The 18,427-nt window shown below is 56.5% G+C and overlaps 1 protein-coding gene across 4 annotated transcripts; it reads right to left on the bottom strand.

The window, feature by feature from the left end:
• Positions 1–4,218: 4,218 nt before the first annotated feature.
• Positions 4,219–18,427, bottom strand: SLC9A5 (solute carrier family 9 member A5). 4 transcript variants are annotated; one of them, XM_063167933.1, is made up of 16 exons: positions 18,295–18,427; positions 13,106–13,408; positions 12,293–12,456; positions 11,941–12,019; positions 11,039–11,216; positions 10,697–10,917; positions 10,309–10,511; positions 9,720–9,809; positions 9,521–9,591; positions 8,720–8,849; positions 8,151–8,239; positions 7,898–8,024; positions 7,618–7,788; positions 6,988–7,057; positions 6,701–6,835; positions 4,219–6,323 (listed from the first exon to the last, which is right to left on the bottom strand). In XM_063167933.1, exons 1-16 carry the CDS (start codon positions 18,425–18,427, stop codon positions 5,857–5,859), a joined length of 2,631 nt encoding a protein of 876 aa, XP_063024003.1. In that variant the 3' UTR covers positions 4,219–5,856. The 4 variants fall into 4 exon arrangements, with proteins under 4 accessions (XP_063024003.1, XP_063024004.1, XP_063024005.1 ...); XM_063167934.1 differs by having other exon boundaries at positions 6,701–6,832; XM_063167935.1 differs by lacking the exon at positions 18,295–18,427 and adding an exon at positions 17,216–17,473 and having other exon boundaries at positions 13,237–13,408.

Below are 18,427 nucleotides of genomic sequence, written 5' to 3'. Positions count from 1 at the left end.
GTTGCCTTTGGGCAAGCGACGCCCCACGTGGAGCTGTATTTATAGACAAATCTAAGCACAGCGAGGTAGCTGCCTGACTTTTTCCCCTCTTCATTGCACTCCTCAGTCTGTAATTTCCTGTTTGCCTTTAAAGCTATTTTTACTAAGGAAAAAAAAAACCAACAGTTTTATCTGTTCACTAGCAGAATAAAGCAAAGATCAGAGTGAACCTAGCAGGGATCATGGATTAACTCCCCAGCAGCAACCTGTCCCACCTGTTTGCTCCACAGCCCTTCCATCCCAGCACATGTGGCTGGTGCTCCTTCACTGGCTGGCTCCCATCAGCCAGCCCCATACACGTGGGAAAGCTTCACAGCTGTTTCTTTTTTATTTCTTTCTGCATACCTTTCTGAAGCTTTTGCCAGCTTTCTCCATAAATAGAAGAGGGTAGGGATGTCTACTGAAAATAGGTGTACCTACACCACCCATGTGGTAGAGAAGAGAATATCCTGGTCCTTGAGAGACTGGGATTTCTAGGAGAGCAGGAAGGACCCAGATGTCCAGGAGAAATCTAGAGGGGGTGACTCCTGCACAAGTGATACTCCATGGTCCCAGCCATGCCTACAGGGGGGCTCTTAGGGCTCTGAGCCCACAGCTCATCCAGCTGTCTGTGAGAGCCTCAGAGACCCTAATCTGCCAGGGAGTCACACATGGTGAGGCCTCAGGTGGGTGCAGAGCCAGAAGCCAACTTCCCCCAGCCAGCCAAGGAGCTAAAAGCAAGGCTTTAAGTGGCTCTCCAACAGCGTGGGCTTAGCTGGGCTTCAGGAGGCAATGCAGGGATTGCCCTGCATTGCTGTGACAGAGGAAAGCACAGACACAGTACAGCTGCCGCAGAGTTTGGTCACTACCAGTACCCTGTAGCCTTTCCAGGCCCTTCTTCCTGGGCCGCCCACAAGCTCAGGACAACCTGTGGTCTGATGCAGACCAGACCAACTGGGCTGGTGGTCACCTCCTCAAAGTGTCCTCAGCACCGTCCCTCCCTCTCCAGGTAACCCACATTCCATTTACCTTCAGGACAGCCTGGATGTGTGGCCACAATTGCCAGGAGAAGATGAGGTGAGAGGAGCCCAGGTGGCTTCTTCAGGGATCCTTGCCTTCCAAGGGTCTATGAGGAGCAGCTGTGCCTGGCTGCAGGGGAGATCACAGCTCTTGGATCTGGAGTACTCATAAAATCAAAGCCCAGCACGCTGGCTTCCACTGTGGCTGCTCCGCAGAAATCCCCGGGAGTAGAAACCTCATTGCGCAGTCCTCAGGGATTCCTGCAGTTTTGTTTGCTCCTCCAGGGAAAAGCAAGGAAGTGTGAGCCCCGAAGGAAGGTGCGGATCACCCCGCCCCGCTCCCGCTGACCCGGGGATCGCTCTGCTCCTGCCTGTGCTCAGCCAGTCCGCGCTGCAGCGCGTTCCCTTGCCCAGCGGGGCCGTGGGTAAGGACCCTGCAGCCCGGCGGTGGCACAGCGCCGGGGACGGTGCCCAGCCCCGCGGGGACCCTGCGGGGCCGCTCAGGGCCGGCAGCCGGCGGGGACAGCCCGGGGAGCAGAGGGGCTGGCTCCTCTCGAGCCGGGGGGGGCGCAGCGCGGAGCACGGAGGCTCTCCCATCCTGGAACGCAGCATGGAACCACTGCCCAGCGCGGGTCTGTTCCTCATTATCCGCCCCGGCTGATCCCGGCTCCGCCACCGCTCGCGGCACGGCCCCGCTCGCAGCCCGTCAGCCGAACAACTTCTGCGCACCTGGGACAGAGCGGGGTCAGGGCTGGCATCCCCCTTCGGAGGTGATGCCAGAGGGAAAACGAATTGCTCCCTTCGCCAACAGGCAGAGGAGGCTTCCAGCGAAAGCAGGGATGGCTGCTTCAGGTGTGAAGAGCAGGAAGGCAAACACAGAATTCAGGGGAGATGTTCAGTCTGATTTCTGGTGGGATGGATACCTGGACAGATGGACACGAGGAGGCAGGAGGAGACTGATGTGTCTCCAAAATATTTGTACCAGATACAATCAGACTGAACACCTCTCCTCAGTTCTGCATTTGCCTTCCTGCTGTTCTCCATGCAAACGCGAGCATGGCCAAAGCCTCTGCCATGCTTTGTGTGAGTGAGAGGTGAGGAGCTGGCTCCTATTCACTCCCTTCCCCCTGCTCTGCCTGTATAGAGCAGTGTGAAAACCTTCCAAGAGGGTGTCAGAAGTGCTCCAGAAACAGAGCAGGATCAGCAACTACACATCTGAGTCAACAGCACCCTTGCTGCAGTGGAGAATACAAAACTGGCAGGTTCCAGAAAATTATTATTGCTTGGACTTGGTACCTGTGAGACACAACTGGGTGCTAGTTCCAATGTGGGCCCTCCCAAAAGAAAATATATATATATGAATCAGCTTTAAGAAGATGAGCCAGAGGGAAGCTACCAACAAGGTGGCACACAGAAACCACAGCGCAACTCTACCCAGAGAAGCACTTGGAAGAACAAGAGGTAACAGGGACCACTGGCCCAGGGGAAATAGTCACTGAGCATAAGGAGAAATTCATTGTGTGCAAGACTGGTGTAGCTGTGGTGTGGTTCTGGGACAGGGACAGTTGACACCTCCATCCTCAGGGACATTCCAAATCCAGGGGGACAGGGTCTAGCTTTGCTACCAGCCCTGCACGAAGCTGGGATTGGACTATGGGCTTCCCAAGCCCTTCCAGTCTAAAATTTACCTGATGCTCCAATGTGCATTGTGCAAAAGCGATGTGGTGATTTTAAGACTCACTTGTAAGATGGCCAACACCAATCCATTGCCCACAGCTGATGTCAGATCTGCCTTACATCCCCTGCTGACTTCACAAGTTTTGCTACCACAGAGGAACTGGAGGAGCTGAGTATTGGAGAAAGTAAATGTCTGTGGAAAAAATGTGTGGTTTAATGGCAGGCTCTTAACAGAAGCTTGGGTACAAAATGATAGGTCTGTGATAGTCTGCCCTGGGATGGGGTTGCTTACAGTCACAGTTGGAGGGCTGGATGTTCTGGGTTAGAGTCTGACAAGCAGCTCCTGTGGCTGTGCCTTACTCTGTCCTGGAGAAGCAGAAGTTTGGGCACATGCATTCATGGTTTGGCCCACTCCTCATGTTTTTCCACTGAAGCACTTTAGTATTTTTAGGCTGAAAGAGATGACTCTCTGCTATGCTGGAAGGATCAGGGCAGTCCTGTGCAGGCAGGACACTCGAAGGTGAAATCCAGAGAGTGAAGTACAAGACTGAAAACCAGCCAGGAGCCACCATCCCTGCTCACAACAAGGGTGGGGTTGAGGGTGGGAAGAAGGGGCTACAAGGGGCTGGCTGTGGCATGGAGAGCCTGCACACACACGAGCTCCTAGGCTCAGATGTCTGGATGAGAGAGCAGCAACCAGCCCCAGCATTTCCTGAAGATCAGATGTCAGCTTTCCCTCCTCTGAGGACCTGAAGGATGCAGATCCACCTCTTCCAGGAAACCACCTGGCCCACACAGCCTGCTGCACTGCCAAGGCAATTGTGGCTGCAGGCTGTGCTGGCACTGAGGTCCAGCATGCAGAGCACAGCTCAGCCAGCAGCATTGTTGGTGGGATTCAAGGCAGATGGGGAATGTCACAAGGACCAGGAGCTTCCACGGGGGCCAGTGCAAAGCTAACAGGGCTAGAAGTTACATTTGACCCTGCCAAAAAGGACCAGGGGTTGATGGAGGATGCCAGGTTCAATACAAGCCAAACATCTGCCTTGTGAATCAAGTAAACCACATTTACTTTCCTTCAGGAAAAGCGGAGATCAAGGGGAAGAGCAAAACCAGCACGCACCAATGCAAGGAGGCTCCTGTGGCCAGAATGCCCCGAAACAGACCCCTTTAAAACATATTTTTGGCTAGGAGAGAGGACATGGGAAGACGTGGGCTCCCGGCATGTTGGTGGTTGTGCAGCCACAGCTCTGGGCAGGAGGACCTGGTCTCTTGCTGGCTGCTCCTCTGCACAGCCTGACAACGGCTGCAGGCACGCAGCGCTTTGGAAAGAATTTCACATTTTCCACAAACTTTATGGAAACCAGGAAATCCAGTCAGGCACATCAATAGAGGGGGGCTGGGGCCTCGGGTGGAGAAGAATGGAGAGGCACAAGGACATGGTACCTGCAAAGGAGAACTGAACCAGGATGGGCAGAGGTTCCCAGACAGACCAGACCACAACATCTGCTCCAACTCCAGTTTATTGAACATTACAAAATACTCTGCATATATTTTCACATTATAACAATATCCTTGCAAATACTATATTAAGTATTGAGTCATTTGTGGTGCCCATGGCTACAGAAAACACTGACCCAACTAGAGATTTAGTATGGCCCAATATCAGAAATCAAAACTAGAATAAGTCATACCAGAAATGCAAAACTATATAAAAACCTTTTAAAAACCTCATGCTCATCTAGTGGAACAGGTACAGAGCTGAAGGGCCTCTGCTGAGCCCTGCTTCCAGGGCTGGGAGTCCCACCAGCTCACCTGCTCCACACTGGACTCACCCACCCAGTGCACCCAAGTGTCCCCTTGGCACCTGCTGTCTCAGCACACCCACAGAGCTGGAAAAGGCAGCCTTTTATCTGCTTTGGAGCATTAACAGCCCAGTCCAAGTCCCATTTTTCCCAAAGAGGAGTGACTCCCAACCCTCCTGCTCTACCAGTGCCCAGCCATTGTGCTCTTTTGTGTGCTGAGCAGTTCTTGGGATGCAATTCTTGGCCCTCGGGGTCACACCAGCAATAAGTCATCGTGTGGGCCACCAGCTCCCATCACCCTCTGAGGAGGGAACAGGGGTGGCTGGGATGCAGCTGTTGGGGACAGACCTTTGAAGATGCACGCTGGTCACACCCATCACCCCTGTTCCTGATGTACATTCATACCTGCTGCTCGCTCCACTCCTTGCACCATGACCAGTCCTCCCAGCTGATGCACCCCAGGCAACTGGGAGACTCAGATGTGGGCAGAATGAACACCAAGGATGCCGTGCAGGGCAGCTGCCTCCCAGTGAAGCCAGAAAGCTGAGCACTGCAGCTGTTGGGAACACATCCAGGTGAGAGGTGCGAGGCTGGCACAGCAGGTTGGCTGCTGGAGGAGTCCCTGTGCGTACAGGTTTGCTGGCCCAGCTCCTGCTGGAGCCAAACCCCAGGAGCACTGCTCCCAGTCCTGAGAAAGCCATGGCTTTGCCTCTGTGGTGCCTCCAAAATCCAGGGAACATGGGGTGTTGTGGCAAGGAGCCCATCTCTGAGCTCCATGCATGCTGTGAGGAACCAGCACTGTGGCCACCTTGCAGTCAGTGCTCGGTCACTGGCTGTGGGTGGGCTCTTGTGCACCAGCACTGCTCCCAGCCCTTTTTCCACAGACCTCCTGCTCACAGCCAGGCTGGAGACCAGCTCACACTCTTACACCTGTGAGCAGCCACAGCCCATCTTCCAGCAGCCACCACCTCAGGGCAGCACAGCCATGACAGGATCAAGTCTGTTTGGATCCCAGCCCTGGGAGATATATCTCTACCCTCCCAACTGCAGAGATGTGTAGAGACCAGAGAGGAGGAATGAGGTTTGGGATCTGTGCCTTCCTAGGTGGACAGGGGCTGGTACCTGCTGTCACAGCACAAAGACCAATTATTGACCAGGTTTGCATCAGCAGGTGCATGGGCAAAGCACACCCTGGAGAACAGCTCCAGGAGGAGTACTGGGCTCTCCTGCCACTCCTGGAGTTTATGGAGACACACACAAGCTTTGCAGTGCAAGACAGAGCAGTCACCAGGTCATAGCCTGTCTGCAGCTCTCAGCCCCTTCCCAATGCACAGGGTGCCTCAGAGGTGGCCTGCTCTGTTGAACATCAGCCACCTGGGCTCTGCAGAGGGCGGCACCCTGCCCTGCTCCTCTGTGGCCATCAAAGGCTGCAGCTCCTGCTGCTCGGGACCGTCCGGGCTGCTGTCACTCTGTGACCGGCCGCTCTTGGACAGGTGGCTGGGGAACTGGAAGCAGGAGCTCTGCTCTGGCATTGCCTGGCTTGCAGACTGGGGCTGCTCCTCTAGCACAGGGCAGGCAAACCTCCTGTGCTGAGGTCCGCTCTCGATGCCCGGGGGGGAGGCGATGCTCTCCAGGGAGGAGATGCTTTGGTTCCACGCCTTCTGCATATCCACTGGCACGATCTTGGTGGTCTCCGAGGAGACATAAACAGCCAGATCAGCCTGGTCTCCTTTCCATGGCAGCTCCTTCTCTGCCAGGGTTGGCGATGGAGGGATGATGCAGGGGCTGGGGCAGACATCCAGGCTGCCTGGAGATGCAGATGGAGGGACAGTGAGAGGGAGCTTGCACAGCTCTCAGTCTCTCCTTGGACCCTGCAAACATTGCAGAACCAACCACTACCAAATGGCCAGAGAGCCTTAGAATATCCTGAGTTGGAAAGGACCCACAAGGATTATGGGTTATAATCCTATGTCCTGTGCAGGACAACCCCAATAATCACACCATGTGCTGGCCTGGGGATGCAGGACACAGAGAGGCTCTGCCATGCCTCCAGAGGACAGTGATTCTCCCATTCATGCTCTGTGGACTTTGGTTTTGCCCAGGCCATGGCAGCTTTGTTCCACAGGCAGAGGAAGGATAAGCTACCCAATGTCAGCTGCCCTCTCATGGAGCACTGGTGCCTACCAGGAGTTGTCTTTCCCTGCAGGACCTCATCAGTGGCTCGAGCAACGAACACAATCCCCTCATCGTCCTCCTTCTCCGTCTCCGAGCTATCACTCTCCTCCTCCTCTGAGCTGACCATCACCAGGACAGGAGCTGCTGGCAGATGGAGGGGCTTGGTTTGGTGCTAGCACAACCCTGGTGCTGTCATCCCACCGAGCTGGCAGTGGGCAGGCACAGCAGGTGCTCCCATCCCACACCACCAGGTCCCCTTGCCAGGACCTGCCATCCTCACCTGCCACTGGCCTTACCTGCATCCTGCCAGGGGACACTTCTGTGCGTCTTCCCATTGGCTGTCTCTTTGGTCAGAGAGATGTTCTTCTGTGAAAGAAGAGTAACTGGCTGGGACCTGCCCTGTGCAAAGCCCTAAACCCAAGAGGTGGTCCTGCAATCCAGCCAACACTGGGCATGCAGATTCCCACCCTGGCTACATGGCAGATGGCTTCTAGTCCTTAGGCTTTGCATCTTCATGACTCCACAAGGAACAGATCAGCTGCAATGGCATCAAAAGCCTCCAAAAAAAGAAGATACCTAAGATTCAACTTGAGGTGCAGTTCCACACTTCTGAGCCTGGATCTGCACCAGCACTGAGGCTGCTTTATGCTGAGTGCTCTTCAAAACAAACCTGGGGCTCCTCCAGGGCTTTGCTCAGTGAAGAGCCACCCCACAGCACTGATGGTGTGCTGAGGACACATGGACACACAACACCTGCATGCTCACACGCAGCATTAACAAGACTGAGAAGAGATTTCCCCTCTGGCTCTGGAGCTGCTGATGCCCTGCAACACTTCACCCACACCCCAAAAGGACCTCTCTTACTGCATCCCGGGGTGGCCAAATCCCAGAGCTAGGAAAAGAACAGGAGCTTGGGAAGGACTTGCCTTTTTCCTGCCTTTTTCCTTCAGCCTGGCCTTGCTCTTGGAGGAGCAGACATTGTGCTTTGTGGACTTGAAGGTCTCCAGCCGCCTCTTCATGTTCTGCCGGAAGATTTCTTTATCTTGGCGCTCTTGTTTATCTGGAGAGATGAAGTGACGGCTGTAGCTGGCCTTGTACTGGCCGAGGGAGAGGCAAAGAGACACAGGGTGAGCAGCTGGCCCCGCGGAGGAGCACGGTCCATCCCTGCTCCCCTCGGGGCAGCCCCGCCGTGCCCGGAGCGCTCACCCGCCGCCGGGGCTTGTAGAGGCTCCCTCGCAGCACGTGGTGCATGGCAGCGTCCTCCTTGTCGCGGCGGCTCCGCACCGTGTCGATCACCTGCAGGTCCAGGCACGCCCCGCTCCCGCTCTCCCTCCTGCGGGACATGGGCATGGACGGGCTGGGCTCCGGGCCAGCCCCGGGGCAACCCATCCCAGGAGAGAGGGCGGCTGGGAGGTCACACGAGGTCCATCCAGGAGCTCAGAGGGATGGCTGTACTCACAGGAGGTTTGTGACCGATGACTCTGACATGGACGTGCGGCTGGGCATGGAGGGCAGCGCCAGCTTGGCAGCCGAGTGCACGTGGCCACCCTGGGATGTGGGAGGACAAGGCAGGCATCAGGACTGTCGCTCTGATTTTTAAAGATTTTCTAAGCCTCCTGATGTTTACATTTTTGTAGCAAACTTTCTCACACGCTTTCTGTAAATAACTTATTATTTTGCATTATTTTATGGAGGAGGAGAAATTTGATGGACTCTTGGCTTGTCCAGTGTCATTGGAGAGGTGGCACTGTCACCCTCCAATCCACTGTCTCTTTTGGAAAGCTATAAATGTTGGAGTCAGAAAATAAACTTCCCTTTTCTTCACCTTGAGAGAAGGAGAAGAAACTTCCCTTTTCTTCACCATGAGCGGTGTGTGCGCTCATGTTGTTTCGTGTCCTATAGTGACACAGGACAGCAAGGACCCAGCTGGGATGGACAGGTCCTCACTGCCTGGCCAGAGGGTGCACATGAGGGGAGGAACATACACGAGGGGAACCTCTCCTGCCAGGGCCATCCTGCTGCCTGTACCTGATCTACAAAGCTGATGGCATCACGGATGTTCAGCTTGTAATAAACATCCCAGATCTCATCCCGCAGCCTGTAGGCAGATTTCCGCATCAGGAGCTGGCTCAGGTATTTCTTGTCAAACTGCTCCCACCTGCCGTAAGATGAAGACACAGGCAGTTCAGATCCCATGGGGTACCAGGGATATCTACCCACACAAGGCTGAGTGTCCCAGGTACAGCAAAGAGAGGCTGGGCACACAGGACCCGGCTGTGCACAGGGACACGCTGCCAGGGAGAGCAGGAGGGGAGGGGACATGGTGACCCTTCAGCCTGCCCAAGGGTGAAGCCAGATACTGTTGGGTCTGTGAGGCAGTGGGAGTAGGACTGGGGCCACCCTGCTGGAGCACTTCCCCTGCAGGAAACAGGCTTTTTGCATCCTTTTCCTGTTGCTGTGCCGCAGATAAACACTGCCCAGGCAGGAACAGGGCTGTTTCCTCCTCAGTGCCCAGGGCAGTTCCATCCATGGGGAGGCAGAGGGCCATTGCCACCAACATGGACACCCCAAGTTCTGACCTTGGTTAGCAATGTCAGCTCCACAGCATCCCCAGCCTGACCTCTCTCTGGGATGCTTTTGTGATCCTGGTCTGCTGCACAAGAGCATCCGAAGGTACCTATCCAGACTGATGGACAGACATACAGGCTTCCTGGTCCTGCTGCCCTGTCCACAGCAGAGGTGTCCTCCTGTGAGAGCCCCAAGATGTCCCTGTGGCTGGCATGCATCTCCCATTCACTAACAGTCAGCAGAGGATCCTCAGGCACTCACTTGTCCCGCCAGTAGTGGTAGCCATGGTGCCCCACGATGTCCTCCACCGCTGCCAAGATGTGGTCAAAGGCCTTGAGTGAGGGGAAGAGGGTGAGTGGTGGCAAGGCTGTGGGTGCCCTGGGGATGCCAAGGTCATACATGGTCCTTGCCCAGCCCCACACGTGAGGGGAGCTGGGGAGCCTCTGGCACTGTCACTTACGTGCTCATGCAGCTCCTCGTTGAGCGTGGGTTTGTGGTGGTCACTACGCTTCACCTTCAGCCATGTCACCAGGGGTTTGATGGTGAGGCCCTAGAATGGCAGGAGAAGGCAAGGGGAAGACTGGGAGGGTGAGAGGGTGCATGGCTGGGGCATGGGGAGCAGAAGCAGCACAAAGTGACTGGGGACAGTCATGCATGCCCCTATCAACCCAACCCCTGTGCCATGGTGTGCATCCCCAATCATCCTTCCCCTAGACTAATTTTCATCCTCCCTGTGGCTTCCCTTCCTAGGGCACTGAGCTGGGGCCCATCAGCAGCTTTGTAAAGAGAGCAGCCTGGACAGGCATGCACTCTTGGAGCTCCTGGAGCCAATCCCAGAACAAAATGCAGTGGGAAAAGAAGATGGGCCATGGCCCCACCATCACAACAGTCCCCGTAGCAGTCCTGCCCACCTGCTGATGGATGGGGTGCCAGAAAGCACCGAGGACCAAATGTCACTTGAAAAAAGATAATTTCCCAAATCACATGCCCCCAGGCCAGTTCTGGGGCAAGAAAGCAGCACTGGAGGAAGGCACAGTGCCCATCCTCACCTGCACAATGACAGTGAAGAACACCACCACGATGGTCGTTGCCACAAAGTAGTCCTTGGCTTTCACCTTTTCCCTGTCCAGCAGGATGACCAGGGCGAAGGCCACGGCCCCACGGAGGCCACCATATGACATGACCACCTGGTCGATCCTGTCCAGGGGGATGAGGCGGAAGCGGTTGAGCACGTACGTTTGGAGAACAACACCTGGGGAAGAAGGAGGAGGAGAGCCTGGAATGCTGGGAGAACCCTGCCTGCTCCAGCAGCACAGCACAAAATCCCAGCCAGGATCCATGGCTGGCCTTGTGCCCCAACCTTTCGTGGGCAAGATCCCTTTTTGGCATGAAAAAGGCTGTGTGCTACCAGCCATATACACAGCAGGACAGACTGACCCACGGCTCTGAAGAGCAGGATAAAGAACAGGGTGCCCAGCACCAGTGCTGTGTCCCACGTCCACTTGGAGGTGTCCACAGCCGAGATGCCCAGAAACATGAAGATGATCGTCTCTGAGCTGCTGGCCAGTGTCTTCATGGTGTACTTGACTGTGGTGCGGGATTTCTGGGAGATGTTGGCTTCCACGTACTTCTTGCAGCAGATCCCACAGAAGGTGACTCTGCAGAGGGGCAGGAGGAGATGGCATGGCCCTATGGCAGGAGGAGGAGTGGGTCTACTCACTGCCTCTTGCTGCTCAGCACGGCAGCCCCAATTCCTGGGCTCCCCTGGGCAGTACTCACGCCAGGATGGCGGAGAGCGAGACCATCTCGGCAGCCAGGTACGCCACGTAGGCCAGCAGGAAGACGAAGAGCGGCTCGATGATGCGCACGCGCTTGGTGAACCGCGTGATCAGGGCCAGCAGGAAGGCGAAGAGCAGCCCCACGGCTGTGCCCCCCAGGCTCACCAGGAAGAAGGAGGCTGGAGGGAGGAGAAGTCTCATGTGAACCATAAGGAAGTGGGCCCAGCTCCTGTACCCCACAGCCGTGCCATGCTGTGCTGGCCAAGCGCCATACTCCCACCAAGGTTCCCCCTCCAAAGCATCCTATGGAGCACAAAGCCTTGGATGATCCCAAAGCACCCCCTGGAGCACCTCTGCTGTGGGGCAGGCTGATAGAGTTGGGGCTGATGTTGGGGCTGCTCAGCCTGGAGAAGACCTCAGAAGCCCTTCCAGTAGCTGAAGACTACTCCAAAAGAGCTGGAGAGGGACTTTTGACATGGGTATGGAATAACAAGACAAGGGGGAGTGGCTTCAAACTGACAGAGGGTAGGATTAGAATTGGGTATTAGGAAGAAATTCTTCCCTGTGAGGGTGGTGAGGCCCTGGCAGAGACTGGCTGTCCCATCCCTGGAAGGATCAAGGCCCATCAAGGCCAGGTTGGGGGGCAGCCTGGTCTACTGGAAGGTGTCCCTGCTCATGGCAGCTGGGGCTGGAACAAGATGGTCTTTAAGGTTCCTTCCAGCCCACACAGTTCTGCTGTGTGGGCTGGAAGGAACACTATGCTGATGGCCAGCATGTGACACATGGAGGTGACAGAGCTGTGATGCTCAGTGCCCACCCCACAGGACAACAGCTCCTGTGCTTGTCCCCCTCCACTTCCACAACAGAGGAGGAGGTGGAGGGGCTGGTGTGGCCATTACTCACCTACCCCCTTCACGTAGTCTGCGGCGTGGATGTGTGCTGGGCCCAGCTCCACAAAAGAGTTGAAGACCTTGTACAGCACCTGCAGGCAAGGCAAATCCCTTGAGAACCACAGGGCATTGCCCAGCCTTGAGAGGGGCAGGAGGGTCCTGTGGAAGAGGCATTTTCCACCCCAAACCTGTCAGGTAACAGCTCATTTCAGCAAAGCCTCCCAGGGCCAGGAGAGAGGGAAGGCCAAGAGAGCATGGCATGGGTCTGCCCCCAGCTCAGGGATGTCACCTCTGCCCATGCTGGGGAATTCCCGCACCTTGGGCATGTTGGGCTCAACATTAGAGTGCCCCAGGCTGCAACTCACCACGGTGACAGCATCATTCAGGAGAGACTCGCCAAACACAATGATGAAGAGGGTCTCGTTAACATGGACCTCCTCAAAGACAGCCAGGACTGCCACAGGGTCCACAGCTGAAATCAGGCTGCCAAAGAGCAGGAAATCCATCAGCCCAGCTTCAACACCTGGATCTGTTAGGACAGAAGGACCAAGATCAGGCAAACCAGCCACCCCAGAGCCCCTCTCACCAGATGGAAACAAGCCTGTCCCTCATCTGATCCCAGTGACTTGGCTGCAGCATCTCAACTGGGAGTGCAATGGGATGAGCCCAAAAGTGTTACCAGACCTCCAGGATGCCCCTGGAAAGTGGGACTCGGTGCCTTTTTGCTGCAACATGAGAGGAGCATGAGGGATGTCCCTGTTGTCACCCAGGTGCATCACTGCTCCTCCAGCAGGCAAAACCAAAGGAGGCTCAGCAGCCCCACACATCAAGGGGCTCCTCAGGGCTCAGGAGAGCTCAAAACACAGCCCAGGCCAGGCAGGGCCAGTGGCTCCAGCCAAGGACAGGGAACATGGCAGCGAGCCAGCAACACTAGCCAAGGTCAGCAGACAAAAATAGCAAAGACATGAGTCAGCCCAGTGCCAAGTAGGGCCCGTCTGCCCTGCACGCTTGACCGTCCTGCCAGAGCACCATGCCCAGGGTGTCAGGACCCTGCTCGTGCTGCAATTCCTAGGAATCCACAGCAGGGAGAGGCAGTGGCCTATGAAATTGGGGTTGCTGTGCACTGCCAGCCTATTTTTTGGGGACGTGGTCCGAGCTGGGCAGCCCTGCAGACCCACCCATGAGCCCGGCGCGGTGCAGCCCCCAGAGCGCGGTGCCGGTGGCGAAGGAGTTCCAGAGCGTGCCCACCACAGCATAGGTGAGGATGGCACCAATGTTGTCAAAGAACAGCCGGCTGGGCATGAAGTACCCCGAGTCCAGGACAATGGGGGGCAGAAGGAAGAGGAAGAACATGTTGGGCTCCAGCTGGTACTCGGCTTTCTTTGCCACGGCCAACACGATGCCCCCCAGGCCCAGCCCCAGCAGGATGAGAAGGCAGCTCTCTGGGACAACTGATGTCACCTTCCTTGACAGGTGGAAAACTAGAAGAAAAAGAAGAGTGAGAGCATCAGCCAAATGGCACATGGACAGAGCATCCCAAATCCACAGGCTTCACAGAAAGGCTGAGTGATGCATGATGGGTGGGAGGAGTAGAGGGGAGCACCTATGGAAAGGCTGCTTCATGGCCACATGTGCACAAAAGACCTTCCAGCTACCTCCCAGGTCAGGATTTCAGGTCCCTGACTCTTTGGGATTTCCCTCTCCCTCTCAGCCAACAAGCCAATCAGCCAGGCATTTTACTTTTCTTGGCTTCTGGTGTCTGCACTTAAAGGTTTAAAGCAGGCAGGAGCACGTTCACAGTGTCACGAGCACTGCTGGCTGCTGTTCAAGTGAAGAAATCCTGGTACACCGGGACATGTCACCCCACTCAGAGACAAGGATGCTCAGCCCTGGTGACAGGATGACCTTGTTTGCATCCGTCTGAGCAAGCAGCCAGAGCAGCATGCAAACCACTGCAGCACAAGCCATGCCTGAGCACAACCTCCCCCAGCACCAGCTAACCTACCTGCATGCAAAAGCACAGGCACTTGGGAGCTGCAGATTTAGAGATGCTTGGAATAATCACTTTATTCCATGCAAGGTTTGGGCCAAATCTTAAGCTGCCGTGGAACAGGATGTATTTTCTAAAGCAAACAGAGGATGCCCTGGTGTTCATCCAGCAGTAATGTGGCAGTGAGCCTGTGCTCAGGCACCAGCCAGCAAGGTGCCATGCCAGCCAGCACAGGGAATTCATTCCTCCAGGCACCCTTGGCCCCCACGTCCCTGTAATCCCAAATCAGTCCAGCTTCCAGGCAGGCAAACCCAGCCCTGGGGGTTTCTCCTTGCTAGCACAAGGTGCCCCTCTAAAAGGGCATTGCTTGGGGAAAGGCTCCTGAGGGTCACAGTCACTTTGTCCTCCTGTCACCAGGTTCTGCCATCAGTTGTGACATCCAGCCCAGCCCTGTTGCATGACTTGACCATCAGATGAAGAAATCTCCTGAGGAGTGGGTTCCTCTGGGCACTTTGAGAGCCACCTCTGTCCTTGTGCACCCAGCAGGTACAAGGGGCATCAGGGTAGGCTCTGAGCCATCACTTGGCTGCAAGCCCAGCCCTGCTGCCAACTCCAAAACCCAGTCCCTAAAGCCCTTCAGCTGGACTAAAGCTGCCCATTGCTTGTGCCAAGCTACCCCTCCAGAAGGAAAGTTGTGCTATGGTCATGCACCAACCCGGGTCACTCAGCTGCTTCCCTCCTTTGGAACCCCAATGGACAGACCATAAGGTCTGCCTAGCCCAGGGTGCTGTCTCCAGTGGCATAGACCTGGAGAGGAGCCCAGGAACAGGCAGCACTTCATCAGCAGGTTTCCATGTGTCTATGCCCTTGTCATTCTCCTCTGAACCTGACCTGGTCCTGCTCTATCCTTCTGGGACAGGTCCCAGTGTCCCTGAGATGAGGACAGCCAGAGAACTGAGGCTGTGGCCTCCTCATGTTCTTCCTTTCTCCTTTCTCAGCACCTCTTAGGTGATTTACTTTCCTTCACCACAGCTGAGCTCTGAATTAGAGGAGATAATTGAATGACAAAGATGTGATTCACAACCAGAGACATCTTTGAACCCACCACCCAATGGGCAGGCTAAGGACCACTTTTCCTTTAGTTGAGGACCTCAAGAGGTTGCTGCTTGGCACAGCACGCTCCATCCATGCCCCAGCACTGGCTCCCTGCCATGATACAGCAGGAGCACTGCTGCAGCCAGCAGGGGCAGAGCAGCGAGCACAGGGGCAGCGTGATCTGCAGCTCCACCTCAAGCACCTCAATAGGAAAGAGCAGCCAGGCCAAGGCTCTGCCACAGCTCTGCCACTGAACACCCCAGAGCCTGGGGCACCCCCTCAGCCCCAGCCACCTCTGCTCCCTGCTGTGGGCTGCAATCCAGCCCTGGAGATGTGGTGACACGGACACCACGGCCCTCCAAGCAGACCCAGAGCCTGAGGAAAACCTGGCTGGGCTTCATCCAGGCCAAATTCCTGCTAAATGACCACACAAGTGACTGCAGAGCCCTGCTCACCCCGCACAAGCTGCCGGCACCGTGGACGGATGGCGCTCGCTCAGCGCCTGCCGCAGGCTGTGAAGCTGCTTCCCACCCACGGGAACAAAGCTCTGAAGTTTTCAAGAAGGGAACGAGGCGTCCAGCCCCTTTCTGCATTCTCAGGAACATTGCCAAGATCCCTCTCTCTGCTTCGGCAACCCAGCGGCATTTCTCGTGCTGTGGAACTGTCCTGGCTGGCTGGGGCACCCAGGAGAGCGTGCAGGGACGCTGTGGGGACATGAGTCCTGGCTGCCACCCATCCTGGAAGTGTTCAAGGCCAGGTTGGATGGGGCTTTCAGCACCTTGGTCTAATGGAAGGTGTCTCTGCCCATGGAAGAGTAGTTGGAAAAAGATAATCTCTAAAGTCCCTTCCAACTCAAGCTATTCTATGATTGATTTCACCAAGCCAGAAACTTGGTCAGATAAAGGAGAAGCATCAATGGGAAAGATCATGCTTGTCCAAAAATCTGCTGGCTGATGGGGAGAGCTGCCAGCCGCCCCAGGAAATGGCAGCACATGAGCTCCCATGTGTCACAGAGAGCAGCCAGTGGGGACAGACTGAACAAGCTCTAATTTTATACACACTAGTCAAGGATTTCAGCACTAAAGGTTCCCACAGCAACAGTAACTTAGCCACATGTGAATTAACTTCAGAGACATAATCCATACTCAGGCATACATAATGAAGTATTTGCCATTGAGACAACTCAGGGCCAAAACCTCCTCTGCTCCTCCAGAGCTTGGGAAATGGCAGAACACCTAAAGCAGGACATGAGCAGCTGGGGGCAGAGGTGATGGTGTGAGGAGAGATGGTTGCAATGGTGCTGAATAGAAAAACATCTCTCTGCTGGCAAACTCCTGCCTGTGGGGCAGCTACGTGTAAGGAGAATGTCTGGGGCAATGCTCATCACCTCTGTGTTCCCCATCCTGTGCTCTGACTGTGCATGGAACAGGCAGCAAAGCCCGGATGATGCCTCGCTGTGCAGGAAGGCAACACCCAAGCCAGTTTTTCCCTGCCCCGGGTGTTTGCTGGCTTGGGTCACCCCAGCATCGTGACTGCCTCTGAGAACAGAGCCCACAGTGTCATTTCCCCATCACCCGGGCGTGGGGCCGCTTCCTCCCCTCCAGTCACAGGGCTGTGAGCTGGCAGCCCAGCGCCACAACCGCAGCGGATCCTCTGCACCAGCCTGCGCCCAGCGTGCACAGCTGGCACAGCTGGCACTGCCCTCTCTGCTCCCCAAAATCCTCCACCCCTGGTTCATCTCCTCTGTGGACTCCTGTGCACCCTGGGGACGGCAGGTGCCATCTCTGGGGACACCCGTGGCAGGGTGCTGCCCCAGGTCTGGGTGTCACTATTGGCTCCAGGCTCTGAGGATCCATTGGACCCACTGGGTACACTAAACCTGGCAGCTCAAAGCCATCAGGGCTGTGTCTCACAGACAGAGGAGGAGAGTGGCCATCAGCCTCGGGCCTGGAAGAAAGTGGGGATTTGGGAATGATCCCAACTCAGGCCCCCCTGCACCCACCCACACAAAATCAGGGCAGCTGAGGGGAGCACATCAATGGAAACCTGCACAGGGAGCAGCTCTGGGGAGAGGCTGGAGAGAAGAACATAACAGTCAGGGAAAGGAATTTTCTCTCTGATCTTCTGCAGGTAGGAGGGACGCACTCGGCAGCTGGAGGTGGCACAGCTACAGCAGAGTGCTGTATTTTTAAACTCATGATACCTTTCAATTCATTCCTCGCGAGGCTTTAGGTCTCTCTTGCAAGAAGGCAAGGAAGGAGAGGAACGGAAGATCCTCAGTGATGCTGGGACAGGAAGAGGCCAGCTGGTGGTCACAGCTGTAGCTGTCTCCTGTGTAACGAGTGCTGCACATCCCTGGCTCATCAGAGATTCCCCTGCAAACTCTGAACCCACATTTCTTGATCCAGCTTGAAACTCAGAGGATGTCTGCACCCTCACCACAAGGTCTGTGCCCACAGTGGGGTCTCTAAAGAGAGAACCTGGCTCAAGGTCACGATCTCATCCCCAGGGCCCAGCACAGCAGGCAGGGGCACTGTGGGGGACCAGCCCTCGGGGTACCCCTGCCTGGCACCCACGCACGGGTGTCCCCTCCCCAGCACCCTGGATGCTGGTGGGGAGCCCAGCCCTTCACAGCTCACACAGATCCTCATTGTGCCTTCCCACACAGCCTTTCACAGCAGAGCCTCCCCCAGCTCCGTGGTTCTGTGCTGAGGAGCACAAGGGTGCGAGGCCAGCCCAATCCGGAGTGACCCACTGGAGGAGACTGCAGGCACCTGCCATCCCCAGGCCCACGGGGCACATCCTGCCCGCACCGGCCCCACCGAGCCTTTCCCGGGGCTGTGCGGGAACAATGGCTTCCAGACGTGCCAGCGGCAGGTGCTGTGCCAGCCCTTGGGAACACGGGACATCCTTTGGGGCTTCTCTTCTCATGAACCCTCCATCCTCTGTGCCCACCCATCTATCCATCCATCCCTCGCAGGAAAATACAGTCCGGGCCCCCACCCTTTCCTTCGGGTGGTGCCTTAACCCCGCCGCCGCGCATCATCCCACGGCAGGGCACGGAGGATGCGGCGTGGTCCGCGACCTCCGCAATCCAGCTGGGAGCGGTGACCAGCCGGGTTTGTCCCCGTGACCCGTGTCCCGGCGTGCGGTGACACCGCTGGTCCCGGGTGCCCCCGCGTCCGCCGGGGATGCCGCATCCCCCCTGCCCGCCCGGGGGTGGCCACGTCTGCTCCCGGGGGAGCGGAGCGGGTGGGGACGCGGGGACACGGGGACACTCACCGATCTTGGCCAGGCTGGCTACCAGGATCCAGGCGGCCACCAGGCAGGGCGCCTGCACCTCCCGCCACTGCCAGCGCAGCAGCTCGGCTCCCGCCGGGGCGGCGGGGCCGGGGGAGGCCGCCGGGGGCTGCAT

The sequence above is a fragment of the Melospiza melodia genome, chromosome 13 (assembly GCF_035770615.1).
Source record: "Melospiza melodia melodia isolate bMelMel2 chromosome 13, bMelMel2.pri, whole genome shotgun sequence".
Classification (NCBI taxonomy): domain Eukaryota; kingdom Metazoa; phylum Chordata; class Aves; order Passeriformes; family Passerellidae; genus Melospiza; species Melospiza melodia.
Note: the sequence above shows the minus strand (reverse complement) of the source record. Positions and strands in the feature narration are given on the sequence as shown.

Bases quoted from the DNA above. Each gene is read 5' to 3' on its own strand.
- SLC9A5 (XM_063167933.1), bottom strand. From the start codon at position 18,427: ATGCAGCCCCCGGCGGCCTCCCCCGGCCCCGCCGCCCCGGCGGGAGCC. The intron at 12,457-13,105 runs GTGGGTCTGCAG...CTGTCCTAACAG, and splicing joins GCACCGCGCCGGGCTCATGG to ATCCAGGTGTTGAAGCTGGG. The intron at 7,789-7,897 runs GTGAGCGCTCCG...TCCCTCGGCCAG, and splicing joins TCTACAAGCCCCGGCGGCGG to TACAAGGCCAGCTACAGCCG.